Here is a 21,778-nt window from a genome sequence, read left to right as displayed (position 1 = left end):
TTGAATTAAGTGCTTTGATACACCTATCCAGCCTCTAAAAATTGACATACGTTTCTTGTAAGGTCTGCTCACTACATGGTGTTACCCTTGTTACTTTGAATATTTTGTAGTTGTAATGTTGGGTGCCAAGTTACGCACTGGGAATTGAAATTCCGAGCCAGCAAGTAGCTGTTTTAAAAGGAGTAGTCAGGGAGTGAGAGCAGCGTGATTTTGCAATTTTGAAATACAAATAGGCCAGCGACGCAGTTTGCTGCAGATCAGTGGTCATGGAATTTTACTGTGGAAGAAAGAAATTAGACAGATAATCTGATCACCAATCAATGGATAAAAAACTCAAAATCGCAGATTATGGCTCCCTTGAATGCCAGTGCTGTCCAAAGCCGGTAATTGCAATTCCAATACTGATGAGGTGTTTCTTTGGCCACCGCCATACACACACTGACAGCAGCAGCAGCCCTTCGCTTGTCTAACACGCTCAGCTAACTCCATTTGAGGGGCCTCCGGCTGGACCTCTTCCATCTGGCCGTAGATTGAGCCAGCAGATAGAAACGTAGCTGCTGCCCTCCACAAGAGAACTCTGCCCATCACAATAATCTAACCACCAAGGGCCAAGCAGGGGTTTATTTTGGAAGCGTTTCCCCTGCACTGGTACCAAACCTTTGGATACTTCTTCTGGCACAAAAATACAGAAACTTTGGATTTTTCGGTTGATATTCTGGTCCTTGCTTGACATGTGGAACTAGCAGGAACCAACAAGACTGGAGTGACTGATGGTGAGAGGCAGTAACAGAAAATTTTAAAATCTATGTTCAAGCAGAAGCATTTTGCCGTCAGCTGTCAAGCTTTTGAAGAGTCCAAACATAGGAAAATGTGACAGATTTCATCAGAAGATGAAAGTGTGAAATATAACTGCATTTTAGGGAACCGTGTAATCCTCAAATTGTAAACTCGGTGGAATCATCTAGCAATGATGTTCTGCATATGGTCTTCTGTTTTTTAATGCCCCTAACCTGTCTTTCTGCATACCTGTCTATCTTTTCGTGCATCTCCCTACAGATGAGGAGCAGGAGACCTCGGGGGATTTTGGCAGCGGCGGCGCAGTCATTCTCCTTGACGACCAGGAGGAGGAGCCATCACAGACTGGGCAGACCCGGCAGAAGAAGAGGCGGGGCCGGATCCACCCTCGAGGAGCCATCGAAGACGATGAGGACGAGGAGGATGACAAAGATGATGAGATTGGCTACGTTTGGTAGCTCCGCTCCATTTACTCTGCCATCAGCCGACCAGGAAACACCGTTAACTCAGCACAGATCTGAAGCCATTCCAGTGTCTCCTCCAGCCACCATCTTTTGGCTCCTGAACTTGCTCTTGTAATCCCCCTGTCCCTTACCAAAATCTCTCTTTTTCATGCCCCTTTTCTGACCTCTTCTTCATCAAATGTTTTTCCTCTTCCCTCAGACAGAAAACAGAGAGCCTATTAGATTTCAACAGAGACTCCCCTTTAGAATTCTGCTCAAGCTGTCCACTTCCTGCTTCCATCTACCCCAAACCTACAATCTTTAACCGCCTCTAACATGGATTTTCTGCTCTATTTTCTCTATATTCACTCTCTCTCTCTCTCTCTCTCTCTCTCTCTCTCTCTCTCTCTCTCTCTCTCTCTCCCTCTCTCTCTCTCCTCTCTCTCTATCTCTGTGTGTCCATGTCAGAACCTCTGGTCAGTTTGCGGGGCCAGAGATGTTAGCTGAAGTGTCGAATGTAAATATGTTTCCAACAGGACGGACAGATTCTGGGCTTGGTTCCCTGTCCTTCCATCAAACATTAATTCTCATGTTCTGTGTTCCCCTGCTGGACCCCCCCCCTCCCAATGTTTCTGCAGTGGCCACCACACCCTCCAAGGCTCTGAGAAGCTCCGTCTGTAATTTCTTGGAGAATTGTAAATTATTTAATCGTTGATCTTGAATGTCCCAGAAAGCCCAGGAAGCAATGAGATTAATGATGTATTGTCGTTGTTGTTGCATGTTCCTCATCGTGTTTCTGTGAAAGAGAGGTTTACCTGGCCAGGTCTAGCTCTATGCATCTCAAACAGAACGTGATGCCCATTTGGCTGCTACAATACTTTGTTGCTATGTTGATGCCGTCTAGTGTCTCTTTGGTTCTTCTCCCAATCTCAGGAGGTAGAAAGTACATGTTGCCGCTTCACAGAAGGATAGCAGTGTAGAAAAGCAAACTACCAGGCCTACAACTCTGCAGTGTCTCAGGCAGCCAGCCATTCTTTCACTAATTGGCCAGTGAGGCTGTTGAGGCTGTTTGACTGTGCATGGACACTCGAAGAACGAGAAGAAGAATCTGCTCCTGAGCTGGGAGGACACATGAAGCTGGGGAGCAGAGAAGAGGCTGTGTTCTGCCTCCCAACATTGGATATGTTCAGTGATTTAAAATTGAAACTGTCACCATGTCAACAAGTGAACTTTTATTTGTAACTTTGAAAATTTAAGTAAAGTGGCACTTTGGGTGTCTTTGGAACCTTCCAAGCCTGTGTCCATGCATCTGTCGCTCTCCTGTTGCTGCACAACTAGTGTCATATCCATGTTGGGTCTTTACAGAAATAAAGTCAAAATTATGGTGAGATGAAGACACATCTCTTTCCTCGGTGGATAGTCAAATTTCTTTCTCATATTTCCTGCTGTTTTTTTTTTCTTTTCTGAGGCTTCTTTTCCTCTGAGGTTTCTTTGCAGTGGAACAATGAAAGCCTTCCACCAGTTTTGCTCTTCTCCATAGATGTTGTCACAGACATAAACGGCTACAACAGAAGATACTTTTATCACCTGGCTTTGACAAAGAAGAAGCACAAAAGTAGAAGCGCCCAGCTGTTAGAAAACAACATAAAAGCTTAATGAGTCTTTTTGTAATGTCATCGGCTAATTGGACAGCTGACCCTGCTGACTTGAAACAGCCTGCTCAGCATGTTTGAAAATGCATTGCACCAACAATCAGAGGAGGGCAGCTGAATCGCCTAACTGTGAGGAGCCAGCTTAGAAACTCCTGTATAGCATACAATAGACAATAGACTTAATTATGTAAAAACAAATTACACCAGGAGCTACAGAGTGTATAATTACTCAATTTTCTGGCCATAGCTAGAGCTACATTATTTGCCCATCTGCACGTTTTACCATCTTAAGGCCGCAGGACAAATGTGGAGCATTAACGATTTTTTTGTGAATGCTGCATCATGCTTTGTTTTGTTTTGTTTTGTTTTTTTAAAACTGATTTAGCCACCAGCACAGAGTCTTTAAATTCACATGACTGTTGGCTAGGTCATATTTGAAAATGCGCACCTCCAAACTTTACATTTCTTTCGATTTTATTATGTTAACACAAGACACATGCATCACTCACCGCTGCTCACTTTCAAGCCTTGCAGTCTTCACGCCCACTTCATCATTCTTATTTTCCTTCCTCTCAGGCCTCACTCTCTCCTGGAGTGAGCTCAATCTTCATTTCAGTAAGGGAGATGCATGATTGAGTGTTATCTTCAGGGCACTGCTTTCCCCTGCTTCGTTTCTCTAATTTTAGTTTTTACTATCCACAGATGGCTTCCCTGTCCTCCCCTTAGTCCAGGGTCTCCATGGAGACCAGTTATTAGCCAGGAGTGGGGAGTTGTGCATAATTGGTACCATTTGGGGCCTAAAGGGAGCAACTTGAACTAGTTTATTTAACATGAGATATTGTGTTGCTTGGTGCTAGTTATTTGTGTTGTAGTCTTACAGTGTGTTTTCACCATACTGCTTCCTGATAAGCTGCTGTGAATATTTTTTCTTCATCCTGATTTCCTTAAACAATTCTTAAATGACCGTGCTTGCACTCATTAAAACTATCTCGGATAATATAAAGCCTTAACTTCAATTGTGTCTCTGTTCTCATTGATTTGATGGTCTGTGTGATGGAGACCTATGTTTAAAGTGCTTGGTTTAAAAGGGAGGGACTGCAAATTGGCGTTGTTCATAGCCTAATTACCGGGCCATGTGCCAAGTACGGTTGTCATCCAAATGGATGTAAGGTCTAAAGCAGTGCTCCTTAAATTTAGACCTCAGGGTCCAGAGTACTGTTGGCCTTCTATTCTGCCAGGTAGTTCATTCTAGCTGTCTAATCAGGGCTTGATTTAGACCTTGGATGACAGGGGAATGCAATTAACTACGTGGCAGAATTGAAAACCAGCAGCACTCTGGGCCCGGAGGACCAGATTTGAGGACCACTGGTCTAAAGCCTGCTTATGTAATTGGCACAGACGTTGTAATAAGTAGGGATCATCTCTCCCTAATCTGTCACAGCCCACCTCTTCCACTCACACTCTCTTTCATGCTTGGCTGCCACTGCACCAGGCAGCTTGTGGATAGTCTGAACGTATCAGAGCAGCCCCTCCTCCCTCAGGCAAGGGGGCCTCTTCAACCAAAACTCCCCTTGTTATGGGAAGGCAACATGGGAGATGCTGGAGATTTCTTGGACCATTCACTTCAGTCTGTTAACCAGCAAAATGAATCCAAATTTTTAATTTCAGAGAGAGATCATGCCACTCTTACCAATACTTTGCTGGGGAGGCAAAGGTATCCCTGTGATCCCACTTAATTACTGGAAGTAGTCCTGTTCTAAATAAATTAAACAGCAAACAACTCATAAACGGTTCCAGTGGCTTCACTGCTGGCAACGAGTGATAAATTTAATTGGAACTTTTAGGTGTGTAGCCAAGCGAGACCAAACCATATTAAAAGGAGTTTCACATTACTTTCACACCAATAAATCTATTTACCTATTAAGGTTTTCTAATTCATTTTTTTTTCTTATCTGAATGTTGCTATATTTCAGAGGCAGCTCCAGCTTGCACATCATACTCTTTAATGCCACTGCCACTGTATTTCCTACTGAAACAAATCCATTATTCCTCATGCAATTAGGATGTGACTTGAATTCCCGATCACAGTGTATGGCACCAGTGCCCTCTGGTGGTGGGTCCATCACTTTGAGTTGAATGCTATGTGTGGCTGGCAATGAAAAACACCATCCTCACTCGCAACATTAATGGAAACAGTTTATTCATTATCACTACCATAATACAATTTGATTCTCTCATGTAAATCTCTCTTTACAGTGCATATATGAAGTGGTTAACAGTACCATCAACGCATGGCATAGGCTGGAGTAGCGGCTTGCATAAAAAGGCACTTTCTGAGAATAAAAGATGCCACCAAGGCATGTGAACACATTATATTCAAAAGTGTGCTTCTGGTGGAATCAGACGTCTCAAAGAGAAGACCTCCTTGTCTTGAGTTTGAGCTTGTATCAAAAGCTTTGGGTTATGGCTGTAGGCGGAAGGCACTGGGTAAAGATGTTGACATATTGTCTGCTGCTCTCAGGGAAATTTCATACTTGTTCACTTATGGCTGAGATCAAACTGATGTGAAACTTCTGCAAGGGCAACGGATTCAATGTAGAAGTTTTATATTTCCAGCTTGGTCAGATGAAGCTCAGAGCTGGCCGGCGTCTCCTCTCACCAACGGTTACTCTGAGCGGCTGCTTCTACATCCATGATTCGTGGAAGTCTGCCGCTGGCCCCACCCTCCAGGTATCCAGGCTTCACAGTGGGTGTGTCTGACAGCCTCCTCTTGCTTTTGTTCAGGTCTGCTTAGGAAGATAAACAGGGAGAAGATGTTACACCAAGATGTTAGGAGAGAGAGAATACGGAGAGTAAGCAAACTGATTGAAAGCAAAATGATTCACGTTCATCTGTCAGCTACCTAACACCTTGACAAATGGAAAAGCTGACCTGATTTCAACCTGAGACATCAGACGCTTACCTGAGATTGCCAGTAACATCTTGCGTCTGGCCCCAAAGGTGGAGACACCCACCTCTTTCAGATCTTCATCAGACAGAGTGAGGAATGTCTGGTAGTCAATCTGGGTGAACAGAACACAGATAGGAGTTGCATCACGATGCTCATTCATAATGCATAACATGCTTGGCTGTGGGGCAACGTGTGTGTGTGTGTGCACGTCTTCATACCAGACTAGATTCAAACTCAGCAACACCCACAGAGCCGACCAAACCAAAAGCCAGCATGCCATGTGTAAGTGATGATGAAAAAATGCCAAATACAGAAAACCGTTTCTCAAAAGTTTGCACTCATGCTAAGAAGTCTGTGATTCCTCACAATTTTCTGTGCATGTTTACCTCCTGTTGCTCAAACACATCTGTGTATTTCCCCAAGCCCAGCTGGATGAGCAGCTCAGGCAGGTCGTCTGTGATTTGGGGTGAGGGGCTCCGCTGGCTGCAGGTCGATGCCCTTCTGGATGTGGAAACACCTTCAAAGTAGCAACCGCTGTTCAGGAAGCTCTCCACTGGGCATCAGGGACAAGTTCAAAGGATAAAGCGGTGAAAAACAAAGAAAGCGAGTATCACCACCACCTTAAATTCATTCTGGCCAGTAAAAATCCAAAAACACTTGACTGGATGTTTCATTAACTGACACTGTCATGAGTCACAAAATGATAACAGCATATCTGTGCATGCACATGGAGGGAACTCACAGGGTTTGTCACTTCTGCTTCTGTTCGTCGAGGACGCAAACACAGGGAAGCAGGAGGCAGAGGACGACAGGGACGAAGAGAAGGTGGAGGGTGGGGAGGAAGGGGAGGACGAGGAGGAGGACACAGGTGAGGATGAAGATGCGGAGCCCCTTCTGTCCCTCCAGTTGTCCGAGTTGCTGCCGTTACACGCTCTGTCCTTCCCAGCCTGAGCAGCCCATGACTAGAGGGGTACAGAGAGAAATGGTGGTGATGACAAGGTTAAAGGAACACTCCACCCAAAATACTATATGTACATATGTATATATAGTATTTTACCATAGTGGAATCTATCTATCTGCATAGTGTCTGTGTGATTGCACTCCAGTACAATAGGGATGGAGCTTATATGCCAAAATTCAACATGTGGAAAAACTCAGCCACAACAGCTCTTTCCAAAAACAATGACACGGATACCTGGCATAATCCACAGACCTCCGGAGTGAAGATTTTTCCTGGGAATTTCCCGGGCTGAAGATCATTGGGAAACTGTATCCAGCCACTTTGAACAAGTACGAATTAGAACTGGCATCTGTCTTTATGGATAGATTGCACTGTGGGTAAGTGGGGGAAGAGCTTTTTCTGTATTTTGAGGGAATAGATCCTTTAAATTTCAATCAGTGCCCTTCCATGATCTGCATAAATTCCTGGATTACTGAAGCCATGTGTTTCTGTTGCACTATCCCCCCTCTTCCTGTCTCCATTCTGCATATCTGTCTGAGTGAACAAAACTTTCAAGGATCAAGTATCTGTGATTACAAATTCTCCATTGTGATGCTGATTTGTGAAGCTGGAGGGAATAGCCACACATCCAAAACTAATGAGAAGAAGGAAAATATGTTTCTAAACAAGCTTTTTCCCCTGTTGCCTGACCTGTGACAGAAGCAACTGCTCCCCACAAATAATCAATGTCTTGGGGCGGAACAGGTGCTCTCACCTTGCTTCCCTTAGTCTCCACAGAAAACAGAGTCATTGAAGAAAATCCCTATTGGTTTAATTAACCTAAGTCGGTCCACTTCTCAGACACTGACTACTGAGCATTCAAAGGCTGTTCAGAAAGCATACAAAGAGCCAGGGACGTGAACTGAAACAGACCAGGTAAACAGGATACTGAAGAGAGCCTGTTTGTTGACCGAAGCGATGGTATCAAGCCCCAGGTAATTGAGCGTGCAAATTGGCAGCGTTTACCTCACAGTGAGATAAATGTTTGAAACTGTTAGAGAGCAATATCAGTAAACGAGGCTGTGTCAGCTGGGCACAATGGGGATACTATTTTCATTGCACTGCAATTTAGGGGAAGTCTTAGCTTTGGCTGTTTGAATAGATTCAACAAGTCCAGCAAAAGCGTAAACTCTGCCCATCGGGCACTGCTGGCAAATCAAACCGAGCTCTCAAACCATGTCGGGCCCTGAGATAATCCTTACCAAGATATGAAGGGAAGGATAGGAAAGATGTTTACTGTATGGTGTACCTGTTGCTGGCTGCTGCTGTTGCTCAAGTAGGGTTTGTAGCTGCGTCGGCTGATGTTGCGGAGCTCTTTGACCGCCTCAGCTGGCATGGACTTGGAGAAGCCGAGGCCACTCCATGTGTCTGTGGGCGTCCGCACCTCTGTCACCACTGGCTTCCTCTGCATGGCTGAAAAGGAAAACAAATCCACATTCAATAAGCAAACATATTTTGAGTGCACACAGACAGCTCTACAGCTACACAGAAATATGTATTAGAATTTATATGTATGTATGTATTTTTTTTTTTTTTAACATGATCCCACACACAAATAACCACTGCAACGCATCGACATTTTCCATCTACGCCTCTGATAGTCTGGACAAGCTGCATGTAAGGTGATAAACAGTGCAGATTATTTTAACTGCGAGCGTGTGGCATGCTTAATAAAGTGCAGACCGCTGATACTGAGACAGATACACACACTCAAATGACTGACAAATGACACTGGGATTCTTGGCACAAGGATGCGATCCATGTGTGAATGTGTGATAAAAACTGTAATAGCACTCAACGCAGAGTGCAATACCAACAGGATTGTAACTGGTGGGTTATCATTTGTGTGTGCTTATGTGTGTGTGTGTGTGTGTAAATGTCCCATTCATATACTGGCATATGGGTATCTTAATGACTGTGAGGCAGATGGCCCATTCAAACTGCTAATTCATAATCCCATAAAGCAACACTGAGGGAATTCAGAACCATTTGGCTGCAGATCTCCATGGTATCTCTCATTCTGGATGATAGATGAGGCTGTGGGTTCTTTTATATGTGTGTGCGTGTGTGTGTGCACATGCAGGTTCACATGCATATTAGTGCGCACACACAGTTGTGCCAGGATGCATGTGTGTGTAACTTGTATTGTGTATCTGCCTAAACTGTGTGAATTAAGTGGGAGTGCCAATGCTACTCTATTATAACTTTGGCACAGTGCAGCCCATAAACAGGTCCCCTTCATCAGTTGTATTGGCAGAGTGCAGCACTGAAATGGGTCCCCTCTATCAAATTCCTGGCTCGGTTCAGCATATTAATGCGTTCTCTCCATCAATAATCTGAAAAAAAAAATGCGTCTACCACCTCACAACAATGGACGAGGTTTTTCCAATCATATATCATAAAATATTCCTTTTTACCAAAACACGTCCACACCTCTCGCACGGCAAAAGCTAAGCCAGTCTGTTGATTCACAGTCCTGTCTCTCTGTGAGGCGCTGAAGTAAAATGTTTTCTACTCTGTGTCCTCTTCTTCCGCTCCAAAAACAACAGCTTGGTTGTAAGGGTGGGTGTTTGACAAGCAGAACGCAATGTAACATTTCTTCTGTGCCAAATCCCACTGTGAAATGCCTTTTAATATATCTGTCTCCAGCACAGCGGCTGTAGATCAATGAAAAACGCTTGCGCAGCAGTGCCTTAATTGTTGGTACATGAGTCTGTGTACTGCTCTTGAGGCTACAGCGAAACAGCAAGAAAGATGAAACATTTAGGAGCGCTAACCTCGGGTTGCCAGCAGCTTCTTCCTCTCATAGTCGTAATCCTACAACACAAACAGAAAACAGAGAAGGTAAATAATGCATGAAATTGAATTATTTTTGCTCCAGCTGCTGAGGACAGGAAGGGGAACCTGATTTACAGCGGGAACAAACACCCACATGATGCGACACATCCTGCTGTAATGGTGGTAAACTTGTTAGTCCTGTGCAGGGTAACCTCAGAGAGTGAGAGATGACAAATAAGACGAGGAGCAAACAAACACAAAAATCAATTCCTAGAATTCAATCTCCCAGGTACCAGCGAGGTGACAAATCAATTACACACGACCACAAATAGAATGCTGCTGCCACTGTGTTCAATCTGTCTTGTCATCCAAATATAGAATAAGAACAAAAGGTTAAGGTATCAGCATTAAATCTCATGGTTGCTACTTTTTTTCCTCCACTCTTTCTCTCTCTCTCTCTGTCTCAAAAGTCTACACCACGATCAGCTGAAAAGCACTCTCAAACATTTTCTTTTTTTGAGTGACAAAAGTGTTTTCAGGGGTCAGGCACAGACACTCCAGAGCTGAAAATCTGTTGTATCCACATCAGATTCTTCAGGAACTTGGCTGCCATGTATCCACTGGAGAGGAAAAAGACAAAGGGGGCGACCTGCATTTCCTGTTTCTCCTCACCTCGGCCTTGGATGAGTCAGAGTCGAGAGCATCCCGTACCAGCGGTACCTCTCTCCTCAGGCTGTTCCTCCTCTCGCTCCTCCCTCCCTCAATCTCTCCGTTCAGTAATCTGACACATACAGGAGACACACACACACACACAGAGAAAGTGAGTCAGACTGTGATGACTGTCTGGAAGAGCTTAACAACTTTTACTTCACATCCCAGGGCAGCAGCAGAAACATTGATCCTTAATAGGAGGATTTCAAAGGCAGTTTCGTGATGCTCATTATGAAGTGTATTAGGGCAGAGATGCTCCAGTAAAATTGCACAGCACTGCAAAGTCTTCCTCTGGGTTATCTGGAGTGCCACAAGACTACAGAATGAGAGATTCAGCAAAAAAGCTAAGTATAGATGAGGTCAAGATAGAAACAACAAGCGTTGCTTTTTTCTAATTTGGTCTTCTGTGTTTGCAAATTCAGGGAAAACTTGAGACAGACCTGGCAAGTGCAGGTGCGTATATCTGTGTGTGCCTGTGAGTGTGTGTGTGTGTGTGTGTGTGTGCTCACCTGTGTGTCAGGGCCTGCCCTGTGGAGTGACGTCTGCCCTGGCTGAAAACTCTGCTGAGCTCGGGACCCTGCAGACTCCCCCTCCGGCTCATCAGCCCAGCCCTACAGCTGCTGCTCACTGCCTCGCACAGCTCTGATGATGTCATCACTACGGGCCCAGGGCTCTCGTCCTCTGATTGGCCAGACTGGTCCTCGTTCTCAGGAATCTGAAGAAGAGGAAATTCAGTGGTTGGTTTGGTATCACTTGTATGGAAGAGTAATAAAGCAATGATTTTTTTTAAAATAGATAAATAAATACAGTGACCTTCGAGAATAAATTGAATTCAATCCTTTGAGGTGAGGAATGGCTTTTATGGAGGTGTCAGTGTTTTACTGTGGCGTTCAGCTGGTTTCAGTAACAAAGAAAGTATTTCTCCTTTAGCCAATATGAGCACAGAGTTGTAATAGCCTAAGTGCACAGACTTTGAGGAGAAAATTGCATCTATTCAGACAGAAAAATCACGGTTAGAGAGGCCACATTTGTACAAACTGAAGGAGTTTCAAATAATTCCACTGTAGGATGTACTATGTAGGCGCTCAGGGTTTGAAAGATGTGATGACAGAGAATGCAGTGTACAACATGCCTAGGCTTACTATATTCTCAAAAATCTGACTTTAATCTCAAGGTTTTGACTTGAAAGACACTGATTTTTTTTTTTTTTTTTATTACAGCCCTATAACTCTTTCATCCACTTGGATTCTCCCTTACAATATTTTGAAAATGTACACTCAAGCGTATCCAACCTTCTCCAGCAGTCGGCTGTCGCTCCCCTTTGGTCCCACCTTCCCCTCGTCAGCGGGAGGGAGCAGCCCTGGCGGAGGCGAGGGGCGGGGCTTAGTCTGACTGTTACATCCAATCATCGCCTCAGGAGGGGGAACGGAAGCAGAGCCTGGCCAGCAGGGGAGCAGCATAAGAGTGAGTCGAAGATCACACAAGTTTACATATGTACAAATCCAGCCAAGGAGACACAAAACACACAGACACGTTGGTGTGCGCGCTCACCCTGCTCAGAGAGGCGAAGCTGCTGCAGCAACATGTTGAACCAATAGCTGGTCAGCCCGCTGCCAGCTAGCACGGGGTCGGGGGTCATCTTGGTTACCTTGGCAGTCTCACAGGAATCCAGGCCCAGGAGCAGACGGCGGGCTTCATACAGACTGGAGATATTCCTTTCCAGGCCCTTCACCACCGCGGACTGATACGTGAACACCAGAGCAGAGCCTTACATCAGCATTCAACACACTAGAGCGCATCAAATGAAACTAGAGTCAAGGAAGAGTGGCTTTACAACAGAAATCAGAATGACCACTGAAGAAAAAATTTGAATAAGAATGCATTTTCCTTTTTCAGCATGTCTGAAAAGAGCAATAACAAAAATCCCCAAAATCCCTAGTGTAATCCCAGATTAGCTTTGCTTTGATGTCTTTTATTTGGTGTTTTATTTTATTTTATTTTATTGTAAAGCACTTTGTAACCTTGCTAAGAAAATTATTATTACCATTATTATTGTTGTTGTTGTTGTTGTTGTTTAGTGCATAACTGGATGGAATACACTGGATGGGTAGCCAATTAAAACAACAAAGCTTACCTTGCTGGTCTGCTTGACTTTTGGCTTGACACTAATGAAGACTCCCAGGTTTTGCATCATCTGAGCCAGTTTACGAGGATCTGCTTCACCATCCTCACGCATGTCAAACATTAGACACACAGGCAGGCAGTCCTGGATGTGCATACACACACACACACGCACACACACACCACACAGAATGGCAAAAAACAGACATAAGATCAGATAAGATGGCATTTTAATATTGATTCTTGTGGGGAAATTGCAGGAGCAAAAATATTGATCTAGAGCACAATGTAGTAAAAAAGAGCACAAGAATGAAAAATAGGTTGTGTGAGTGTTCAAATCTCTGAAAGAACAAGCAACAGCCAGTTCCTGGGACTATTCTTCAACACAGTTCTGCCAAATGTTAGCGAAAAATCTTCTCTGTTCTAGCTCTTTCCCCCAGCCTGCCTACCATGAGCTGCTGCCTGGCCAGACACACTCCATCGGGGCTGCCCTGGATGAGCAGCGAGGGGGGGTTCTGCGGAGCGCTGAGATCCGGCAGGACGATCTGGGTCTGCGTCTGGTGCATGACACCCAGGAAGTGAGCTCCGTTCTGCCCCAGTAGGAAGAGGTGCTGCTGGGAGGTGATGTCCAGCTGGCTGCTCACTATGACCCCTGCTGCCTGACCGCCGACCTCTGACCCCAGCAGCAGCTCCATCAGTATGCACACTGCCTTCTGCAAGAGGAGAGACCTAATGAGATGATGCTATGTTGTGGAGAGATGTTTCCTGCATGATCTGTAACTGCTCACTTCTCACAATGTGCGATATGAACTTTGTCAATAAGCAATATGAGCAGAAGTAGCAGTATCAGCATCAGGTGTGTATGTGTATGTGCATGAGTATTTGTGTTAAAAAGTACATGGGATCCTTTGGATTGTACAGCAAGATAAGAAAGATAAGAATAATGCAGAATGAAAACAAAAACGATGCACAATAAAGAATGAAAGACAGAGACAAAAAAGACAATAACTCAATGCAAAATAACAACAAAACAAAAAAGGCACAGTAAGACAACTGTAAAATGAGTAAAACTACAATGAGTAAAAGAAGTGCATCTGCGCTTCATACTGAGTTAGTTCATACTGCCATAGTTTAATTGAGGTCAGTATAAAATGTAGTTTAAAACACTTGGTCTAGCTGAAAAATGGTTGGGTAATATTGGGACAGTCTAGGGAAGCTGCAGCTGCATGTGTTTACAAGCTTATACCTGTTATAGGGACACTATAACACAGGAGAATATGACTGTATTGTACTGGTGCATTGATTGAAATGGACTGCCTGAGTTGTAAATGTGTAAATGTGAGTGTTTGATGCTAACCTTGACAGCGGCGGCGTTGCCCTGCAGGCCCCGCACGGTGCAACAGCTGCCGTAGAACGGAGGCTGTGCCTGAGGCTGGAGCGGCAGGGCCCTGAAGCTCACGCTGACCCCTAAAGCCTGCACTACCTGCTGGATGAGCGGGGAGCCCGCATCTGGCAGGGCCTGGGGCACAAGGCTGACTGGGAGGTCAAAGGTCAAGGCCAGCGGCTGCAGGTCCTGGGAAAGATAAGAGAGAGAGTGAGAGAAAGAAGAGAGGAAGAGACATTGATGGAAAACAATGTTGGGCTTTTTTTGTTGGGCCAAATATATCAATCTCAGCTATCATCTGTTATGGGAACGGTCTATTAATCTTTCAGTCGATCTCTGTGTCTTGATAGGAGTGAAGACACTGTGCTTTCAAACAAATTAAAATCAGTCCTCTGGCTGTCCCTGCTCAAATTGTAAGTCACATGACCACTCACTCTTATCCTCTTCCTGGCCGCCTCCACTCCTTCAATTGGCCCAGCAATGGAGACCTGCAGATTCAAGCCAAACCAGGTGATAAAAGCTGATGAAACTTAATTTCTCAAAAGGAAGTTTAAAGAATACTCCAGACTGAGACAAGATGTTCGATACCACTGTGTATCGAACAGACAGACAGCTTTGGAGTTGCTGTAATGTTCATTTTTTCACTTTGACAGAACGAGGCTAACAACTCCCATAGACTTCAAGTGTTTATGCTAAGCTAACAAGAAATGCTACCCACAGGAAGTGAATCCCTGGATGTACAGAGGTGAAAATAGTATCAAACATCTTGTGTCAGTCTGGGTATGTTGGAAAAAAGGCATTTTGGCCAACACACTGGAATATTCTTTTAAGTCAGAAGAAAGGTGGTGGTGTCATTTCGTCAGACCTTTGGGAAAGTTAATGTGACCTTGCTCCCTTGATTTTCAGAGGAAGTTACCTGGTTGCTTTTCTCCCCCGTGGCATTGTGGCGGTTGGAGTCTGGGAAGTGAATGTGACAGGACGTGACCTCCATCACCTTTTTGATGTTCCCACCGCCTTTCCCAATCACATGGGAGTGCTCGGTGTAGGCCACGTCCATCTTCAGGGTCACCTTGTTCACCTAGAACATCAGATTTCAGTATCAACTTCATTTCAGAGGTTCAAGGGTGCAGATTTAACAAAAAGAAGTTATGCATGAGCCGATGCAGTGAACATTTTGACACTCCGATGCCCTCCCACCCTGCAACTCTTACGTTAGTAGCACAGGATGTTCTAAATAACTCGTTTTTGTGGCGGTGGCATAATAGCAGTGCAGCAAACATGTGAAAGTATGATAAGGCATCAGCCCACTCACCTTTGTTTCTAGCACCTCCAGTATCATCTTTTTGGCTTCCAAAACATTGGCTTTCTTCCCCTCCACCTTAACATGGGGGTCTAAGTGCAAATGAGAGCTTCATATTACAGGAAAGTTCCCAAAACTGTCATGCAAATTTATTGCCATATATTTGATTGTGTTGAATTTTAATACATTTGTGGGAAAAAGCAAGCGACCAAAAACAAGTGGGAGGAAGGAGACAGAGTCAGGAGGCTTTGATATGGTGTGTCTGAAATATCAAAGGTTTGTCACCTTTCTTTGACTTGGCTCCAATCTTCAGCTTGGAAGGCCATTTCACCTGAGTGTCAGTTTCTCTCATCACCTGTGGAGGCAAATAAACAATCAGAGAGCACGCAAGACAAAGACAAAGTGGCGTAAGACAGAGAGAGGTTGCTGAGGGGACGGCGAGGGCTAGGGGGTGCATCTAGTTGTGAGAGCAACACCTGCCCGACACACACACACACACACCCACACACAAAAACACATCACACAGCAACAGAACTCAGTACAGTCCTTAGTACAAGAATACAAAGGTTCATTTGCATTTCAAAGTCTGTAATTATCACCTCTATAAAACCAATAATTACTGGGCGCAGAGCACAGAGCAAACACTAAAAAGCTGGCAGCCAGGCTCTCACTGATCTGTAAGCTACATTTAAACAGGGATCTTATGCAGGATTATCAAAGGGCTTGTAGATAGCAGCCGAAATTTCTGTGTGCTCGGTTAGGTTTCTGAATAAAATCATTTCTTGTGTGAAATACTACTTACTCTCTCAAAAAACTCCTCCCCTGTCACACCGTCACCATGTTGTGGAGCTGAAAAACACAGGAAGTTTAGATCTTCATTTCAGAAACATCCACCAAATAGATAATATATGTATTAGATATTGTGATATTGTAAGTGATGTCATTTCCTGGCTTTAAAGCCTACATTACAGTGAAGGGATGCATTCTCTGTTTTAGCTGTTCTATTATTAGCTTCTGCCTGCTTGTTTATTAAAAATCTCTATGGTGTAAATATTTTATGAAAGCTCCAATAGTCATCACTACAATATCCTTGCAATACTGATATCAAGGTATTAGCTCAAACATATATTTGATTTTGCCCTTATTGCCCAGCCATAATTAAAAATAAACACAGAAAGATAAACAAGTATTTTTTTTTAATTCTTTTTTCAGTGGTATTATTTGTCATGTTGTGTTTGCCAGCAGCACAGGATTGGTCAGCGCAGCACATCTGTGTAGGGTCAACAAGTAAATGTTGACTCGGCTGAAATTTGCAGAGTGAGGGACAGAAGAAGTGGCCAGGAACATAAACATTTTTAAAAGGCCGTGGCTCCATGGTGACATTTACAGGGTACAGGGGGAGCCCCAGGAACGCCCCCGCCCCCCTCATCGCTAGGGGTGACGCTGGCCAGAGCTGAGGAATGGGAAGAGAACAGTATGGGGTGGAGAAAGAGAGTGGGGAGGGGTCATAAATTAGCCTAGAGACAGCTAATCACATCAATGGCATTCTCTGACGCAAAGACCTCCCATCTTACCAAAAATCAAATAACAACTGCAAAAAGAAAAACACCAAGGAATGTGTAAATCTACCATATCGCTGCTCACCTTCCCCACACTGCTGGCCTATCCACTTAAACATCAAATACAGTCTGACAGAGGATGCCAGCATGATAAAGTAGCACCGCAAAGAAAAGAGATGCGATATTCAATGTCTGAGTCAGGCTGCACAAACAGTCACAGGAGCACCGTCCCAGACGGCCGCACACGCATTAAAAACAACCAGCAGTTATCAGAGCTGAATCCACTCCAACACTTTCACATCAAGGGCCCGGGTGAGGACGAAAAAGACAAATACCACCCACCTTCTCCAGAGGTAGCGCACTTGTCAGAAAGAGCTCCCCCAGTTAGCACAGGGGAGGTATTTGTCATAAACCTGCCAGGCAGCGATAACTAACAGAGGCAGTTACCTCTGCTCCCCAGACAGGGATGATAATAGCGCAAAGAGTTCTGAATGCATAAGCCATTGCAGGTCATAAATCATAGTGATACAGCTACAGGAGTTTACTGGATGGCAGTTATATTGATGGTGACAACAACAGCACAGCCACCTGGAAAGCCTGACAAGACACGCAGGGTCAGGGGAGATAACAAGAGCCCACCGGGAGGTCATGATACTGTAGGCGTCAACAAGGCAGAATAACTTTCAGAAGAAAAAGCTCGCCGGTGCTGAATGTGAAGAAGGATCATCAAGGGGGAAACTGAGAAACAGTGAGTTTACACTGTTCTTTCAACTCTGCCGGCTCTATGAGTGGGTTTGTCCTTACAAATGCACGCCGGGCTTTGTTCAAACCCACAGAACATCATTTTAAATTCTAGAGGAGATCCCAAGGTTTCCAAAGATATCAAATATGTCCTGCTGAATTACAGTGAAATGTGGATAAAATGATGCACAAGACATCTGGATATTGACTATGTGATGTAATGCTGCAGCCATGAAACAATGGCATCTTGGGTTTGAATATTTCACCCAATATAAATGTGATGTAGCTTCAGTGAAGTGTTGCAACCAGCAGATACAGAGGATACATTGTGCCACTGTTGTGCAATATTTTTCTCTAAGTTTCAAGTTAATTCATGGGTAATTTAAAGGAATATTCCAGGAGGTAAACGACTAGTCTCTATGAGATATAATGTTTGAGACTGATTCACACCCACTCACCGTACAGCATGTTCTCCAGCTTCTTCCTGTCGATCCGGAACCTCTCCTCCACCCATTCCGGGTCCGAGCTCTGCCCTCTTGCGTTCTGCTGCCCCGGTCCTGAGCTTCCTGCCCCTTCCTCCTCCTCCTCATCCTCCTCTTCCTCCCTGTCACGCTGGGACGGCGCTTGAGCATCGCTGGGCTCAGGTTTTGCTGCTGAGCCGGGTTCTACGCTAGGTTCAAAGTCAGGCTGCTGCGGTGCTGTCGTGGCCGGGACCGGAGAGCTCTCCTCGGCGGTGGTGGCCATAGCAGGACTGAGCCCTCGTCAGAGTGTGTGTGTATGTGTGTGTATGCGTGTGTGTGTGTGTGTGACCAAGGAGACCAGGAGAGAGTGAAAAGAAGGGGAGAGAGGGGCAAGAAACACCCCCTCTGCCCCTTCTTTATACCCCCGCCCCCTTTACTTAATTTACTTCACAAATCTAACTCTCCCTCTCTCTCTTTTTTCATTCCCTCTGAGCCATGCAGCATGGAAGTAACTGCTCTTGTGGCTTTTCAGTGCACAATGATGTTGTGGTGATGTGCAGAGAAAGGCACATCTTTACTGCACCAAAGGCCATGACTTCTCCATCCAAGGTGGCTCCGGACAGACAGAATCTACAACTGCGGCAGAGATTCGCTGTACTCCCAGCAAATCTGGTGTAATCCTCAGTTCACTATCCCCAGATTATGTGGGTCGAAAAGGCCTGTGAAAAGGCATGATACACCATCACGCCAGGGCACACACACTCACACACACACACACAGCAGAAATCACATTCAAAGCAGCACACAGAGCCGACTAGAAAACAGGTGCTTAAGTTGGGTTTCACTGCACATGATTTGTCCATGTGTCCCCTCCCTCCGCTTCCTCTGAATGAGATGTAGAGGGCTTGAGATTCCAGAGGCAGGGGTGGAGGGGTGTGTGTGTGTGTGTGTGTGTGTGTGTGTGTGTGTGTGTGTGTGTGTGTGTGTGTGTGTGTGTGTGTGTGCGTGTGTGTGTGTGTATGTGTGTATGTGTGTGTGGTGGAGGGTAGGGATAAGGGTGAGGGGGTGGATTGAAACAATGTGTTAGATAAAAAAAAATAAAATAAAACAAATATCTTTCAGTACCAACCCTACAGCCCTAATGCTATGCTTGCCCCGTTGCCTGGCAACCCAGTTGTTTACGAACAGGCAGGCAGGGAGAAAGTCATAAACTTCAGGAACAGGGGGGTGAGATGTGTGAAGAATTAAAATAAAGAGGAGAAGAGTAAGAAAAATCTGCTCTGTGTTAACCACTCAACTCCCTTGCTGGTATTTCACAAAGTTAGAAACCTCATGAGGACTGAAACAGGGCAAGAAGCAAACTGCTCACTTAGTCAAGCCGACTGGAAGTCTATCTTTAGCTGAACTTTCCATTTTCCATATTGCCCAGACAAATACGGCCCCGGGCAAATCAACAAATATTATTTTGGCAGTGCAGAAATCTTGCCAAAGTTATAAACTGCTGCAAACTCAACTTTTTTGCCCGAGGAGCACAGTGAGCAAGAGATGTAATGACTCCAGAGGTAGAGTGTCACCATGGCAACTGGTCAAGGAGTGAATTGTTCCCAGTTCAATCTGACTCCACAATTTGCGTGTCTCTCCTTGCCCCCCTTTATCCCAGTCTCTTTGAAAGAGTGTGTGTTTCCAGTAAGTGTCACGGCGTGCGTCACAGTTTGACCCGGGGCCGCCGAGTGACTGATGACCCCCGGACAGTTTACTGCCGTCCGTCAGGCCAGCAAATCAAACCCTGAGCTCAGGAATGGATCCTCTGTCCAACTCTTTACTGGCATTTACATCAGTCTTTCCAAGAGGAAACACACACTAATCTAGATAGATAGATAGATAGATAGATAGATAGATAGATAGATAGATAGATGTCTGGATCCCCTTCAGTGCCTCAAATCCACATGATTTGAGGTGTTGAAAGCTCATGTAGAATTAAGATCAACTGTGTTTTGATGCATGGGGATACAGCATGATGCTAATACTTTCCTGAGGCTATAGGAAATTCAGCAATCGTGCAGCAGGTAAATGAAGATGGGGGCCTTTGAGAAGAGCTACAATGAGAGCATAACAACAACATCAACAACAACAAAAACAATAACAATGAATAGGAATGATTTTTAATTTGTAGAGAGGGGTTAGAGGATCTATTATTCACAGGAAAGAGGGTGATGTTGGATGTTTTGTGAAAAAGTGACTTTGCAGCCCGTGATGGAAAATGACTGCTAACCTAACTGGAGATGGAAGTGTGTGTGTGTGTGTGTGTGTGTGTGTGTGTGTGTGTGTGTGTGTGTGTGTGTGTGCTGAGAGACATTACATTTACAGGGTAACTTCATTGTCCTCTGAGAAGGTCTGGGTGAATTAGTGCAACAGTAAATATGCCTAATTTCCCATATTGTCTAGATTACAAGCAACCAAGGAGTACAAGGCTCAAAGCCACAGTGCCCTGACGATAAATGCAGAAAACGTCCAGAAATTCATGGCAATAAGGTTTTTTTTCTCTGACAGCTCATCCAGAACATGCCGTTGAAGTTAAAAATAACAAAGCAAAAAAAAAAAAAAAGCACTCTTGTCCATTGCATCCTGTGGAGTTGTCATTTATTCACATGTTATTGTTATGTTATTTATTCACAGTATCATGGGATCCTATACAGCTGGGTGATTCTTACCAGCATATTTTGGCTTAAAACAGCCGAATGATTTTGATCAAAAAACACATGAATATACAGCCTGAAGCCATACAAAATACTCTAATTGTTATTCCGTTCACAAGATTTAAGATAAAACAAATCTCAGTTCTGCACAGTGGGTGGGTGCATTTATATGCCATACAAATGATTTCATAGCTCAGTTTAACTGCTCCTGAAAAGGACCAGCATGCCCCTAAAAATCTGGCCCGGGGAGAAATCTTAGCCCTGGTGTTTACTGTGTTTCTGAGTTTGCACATCCAAGTCAGTTCCCTTCTGCAAAGACTCTGACATCAGCTGAATCGGAGCCTGGGATTCGACTGTGTGTTAGCCTTGCGGTGAACTAGCTCCCCCGTGACTGTGAATATGAATTAGTGAATAAGGACAAATAATTAAATTTTACTTGCAGACTGACAAAAAGCCTAGTTCTTATGTCTTATTCATGATTCTTGGGGAAGAAAAATTACAGTTGAACATCTTGTTTTATACTTATATCCAACATAGCATCCTTTGACCAAATTATGGCTTTTCAAGATTACCAATCAACTCAAAATTAATCCGGCCTCCTTTTCAGCACGGCTAAACTGTGAGACGTGCATTGAGTGTGAATTGGCAGTCAAAATGTGCCGTTAGGTCACGTTAGGTATATGAGCTAGCTGTAATTTAAAATAATAATAATGACCTTTTGTAACAAGTAGCATTAGTGAGGCTGTAAGGTAGGGCACAGTGAGAATATACCCCTTGCTTACACTGTTGCATGTGTACCCGCATGCACTGATGTTTACTAGTTGCCTATAAAATGAATCCTGTACAGGTCTAAGCATTTTTACTGTATTCATTTTGAGACACTGTCTATAAAAAAATGTAAACACAGCCTTATTACCTCCCAAAACAGACATTTAGCACATTGTAATACACTTATTTGGTATTATGTTATATTATTTAATATTATATTTTCTTATATGGTCGCTGAACTTAAACCTATACCTATGACTCCTTTCTATCAAACACACACTCACACTCAGACATATGCACACAAACATACGCGCATACACACGTAAGTTTTAAAATTGCATTGTCTGCAGGTTTTCATTCCAACCAAAAACTCTTGAATAGGAGATGATTTCACTGACTAGTCCCTTCTCTCTGCTTGA

General features: G+C 44.3%; 2 protein-coding genes across 5 annotated transcripts in view; one reads left to right on the top strand and one right to left on the bottom strand.

The window, feature by feature from the left end:
- Window positions 1-2,531, top strand: part of LOC115366725 (testican-1-like) — a 109,942-nt gene extending 107,411 nt beyond the window's left edge. For all 4 annotated transcript variants that reach the window (XM_030062308.1, XM_030062306.1, XM_030062307.1 and 1 more), the window contains one exon: window positions 1,057-2,531. In XM_030062308.1, coding sequence (XP_029918168.1) covers window positions 1,057-1,253 — 197 coding nt within the window. In that variant the 3' untranslated portion in view covers window positions 1,254-2,531. The remainder of the gene's footprint in view (window positions 1-1,056) is intronic.
- Window positions 2,532-5,545: 3,014 nt separating this feature from the next.
- bicc2 (bicaudal C homolog 2) lies at window positions 5,546-18,178 on the bottom strand. The gene is made up of 19 exons (XM_030062304.1): window positions 17,893-18,178; window positions 15,937-15,983; window positions 15,420-15,489; window positions 15,147-15,226; window positions 14,751-14,912; window positions 14,269-14,322; window positions 13,808-14,023; window positions 12,900-13,163; window positions 12,464-12,595; window positions 11,881-12,070; window positions 11,622-11,767; window positions 10,839-11,044; window positions 10,291-10,399; window positions 9,618-9,657; window positions 8,090-8,253; window positions 6,583-6,802; window positions 6,227-6,393; window positions 5,853-5,952; window positions 5,546-5,676 (listed from the first exon to the last, which is right to left on the bottom strand). Exons 1-19 carry the CDS (start codon window positions 18,176-18,178, stop codon window positions 5,546-5,548), a joined length of 2,784 nt encoding a protein of 927 aa, XP_029918164.1.
- Window positions 18,179-21,778: the final 3,600 nt, after the last annotated feature.

This window comes from Myripristis murdjan, chromosome 10 (assembly GCF_902150065.1).
Source record: "Myripristis murdjan chromosome 10, fMyrMur1.1, whole genome shotgun sequence".
Classification (NCBI taxonomy): Eukaryota; Metazoa; Chordata; class Actinopteri; order Holocentriformes; family Holocentridae; genus Myripristis; species Myripristis murdjan.
Note: the sequence above shows the minus strand (reverse complement) of the source record. Positions and strands in the feature narration are given on the sequence as shown.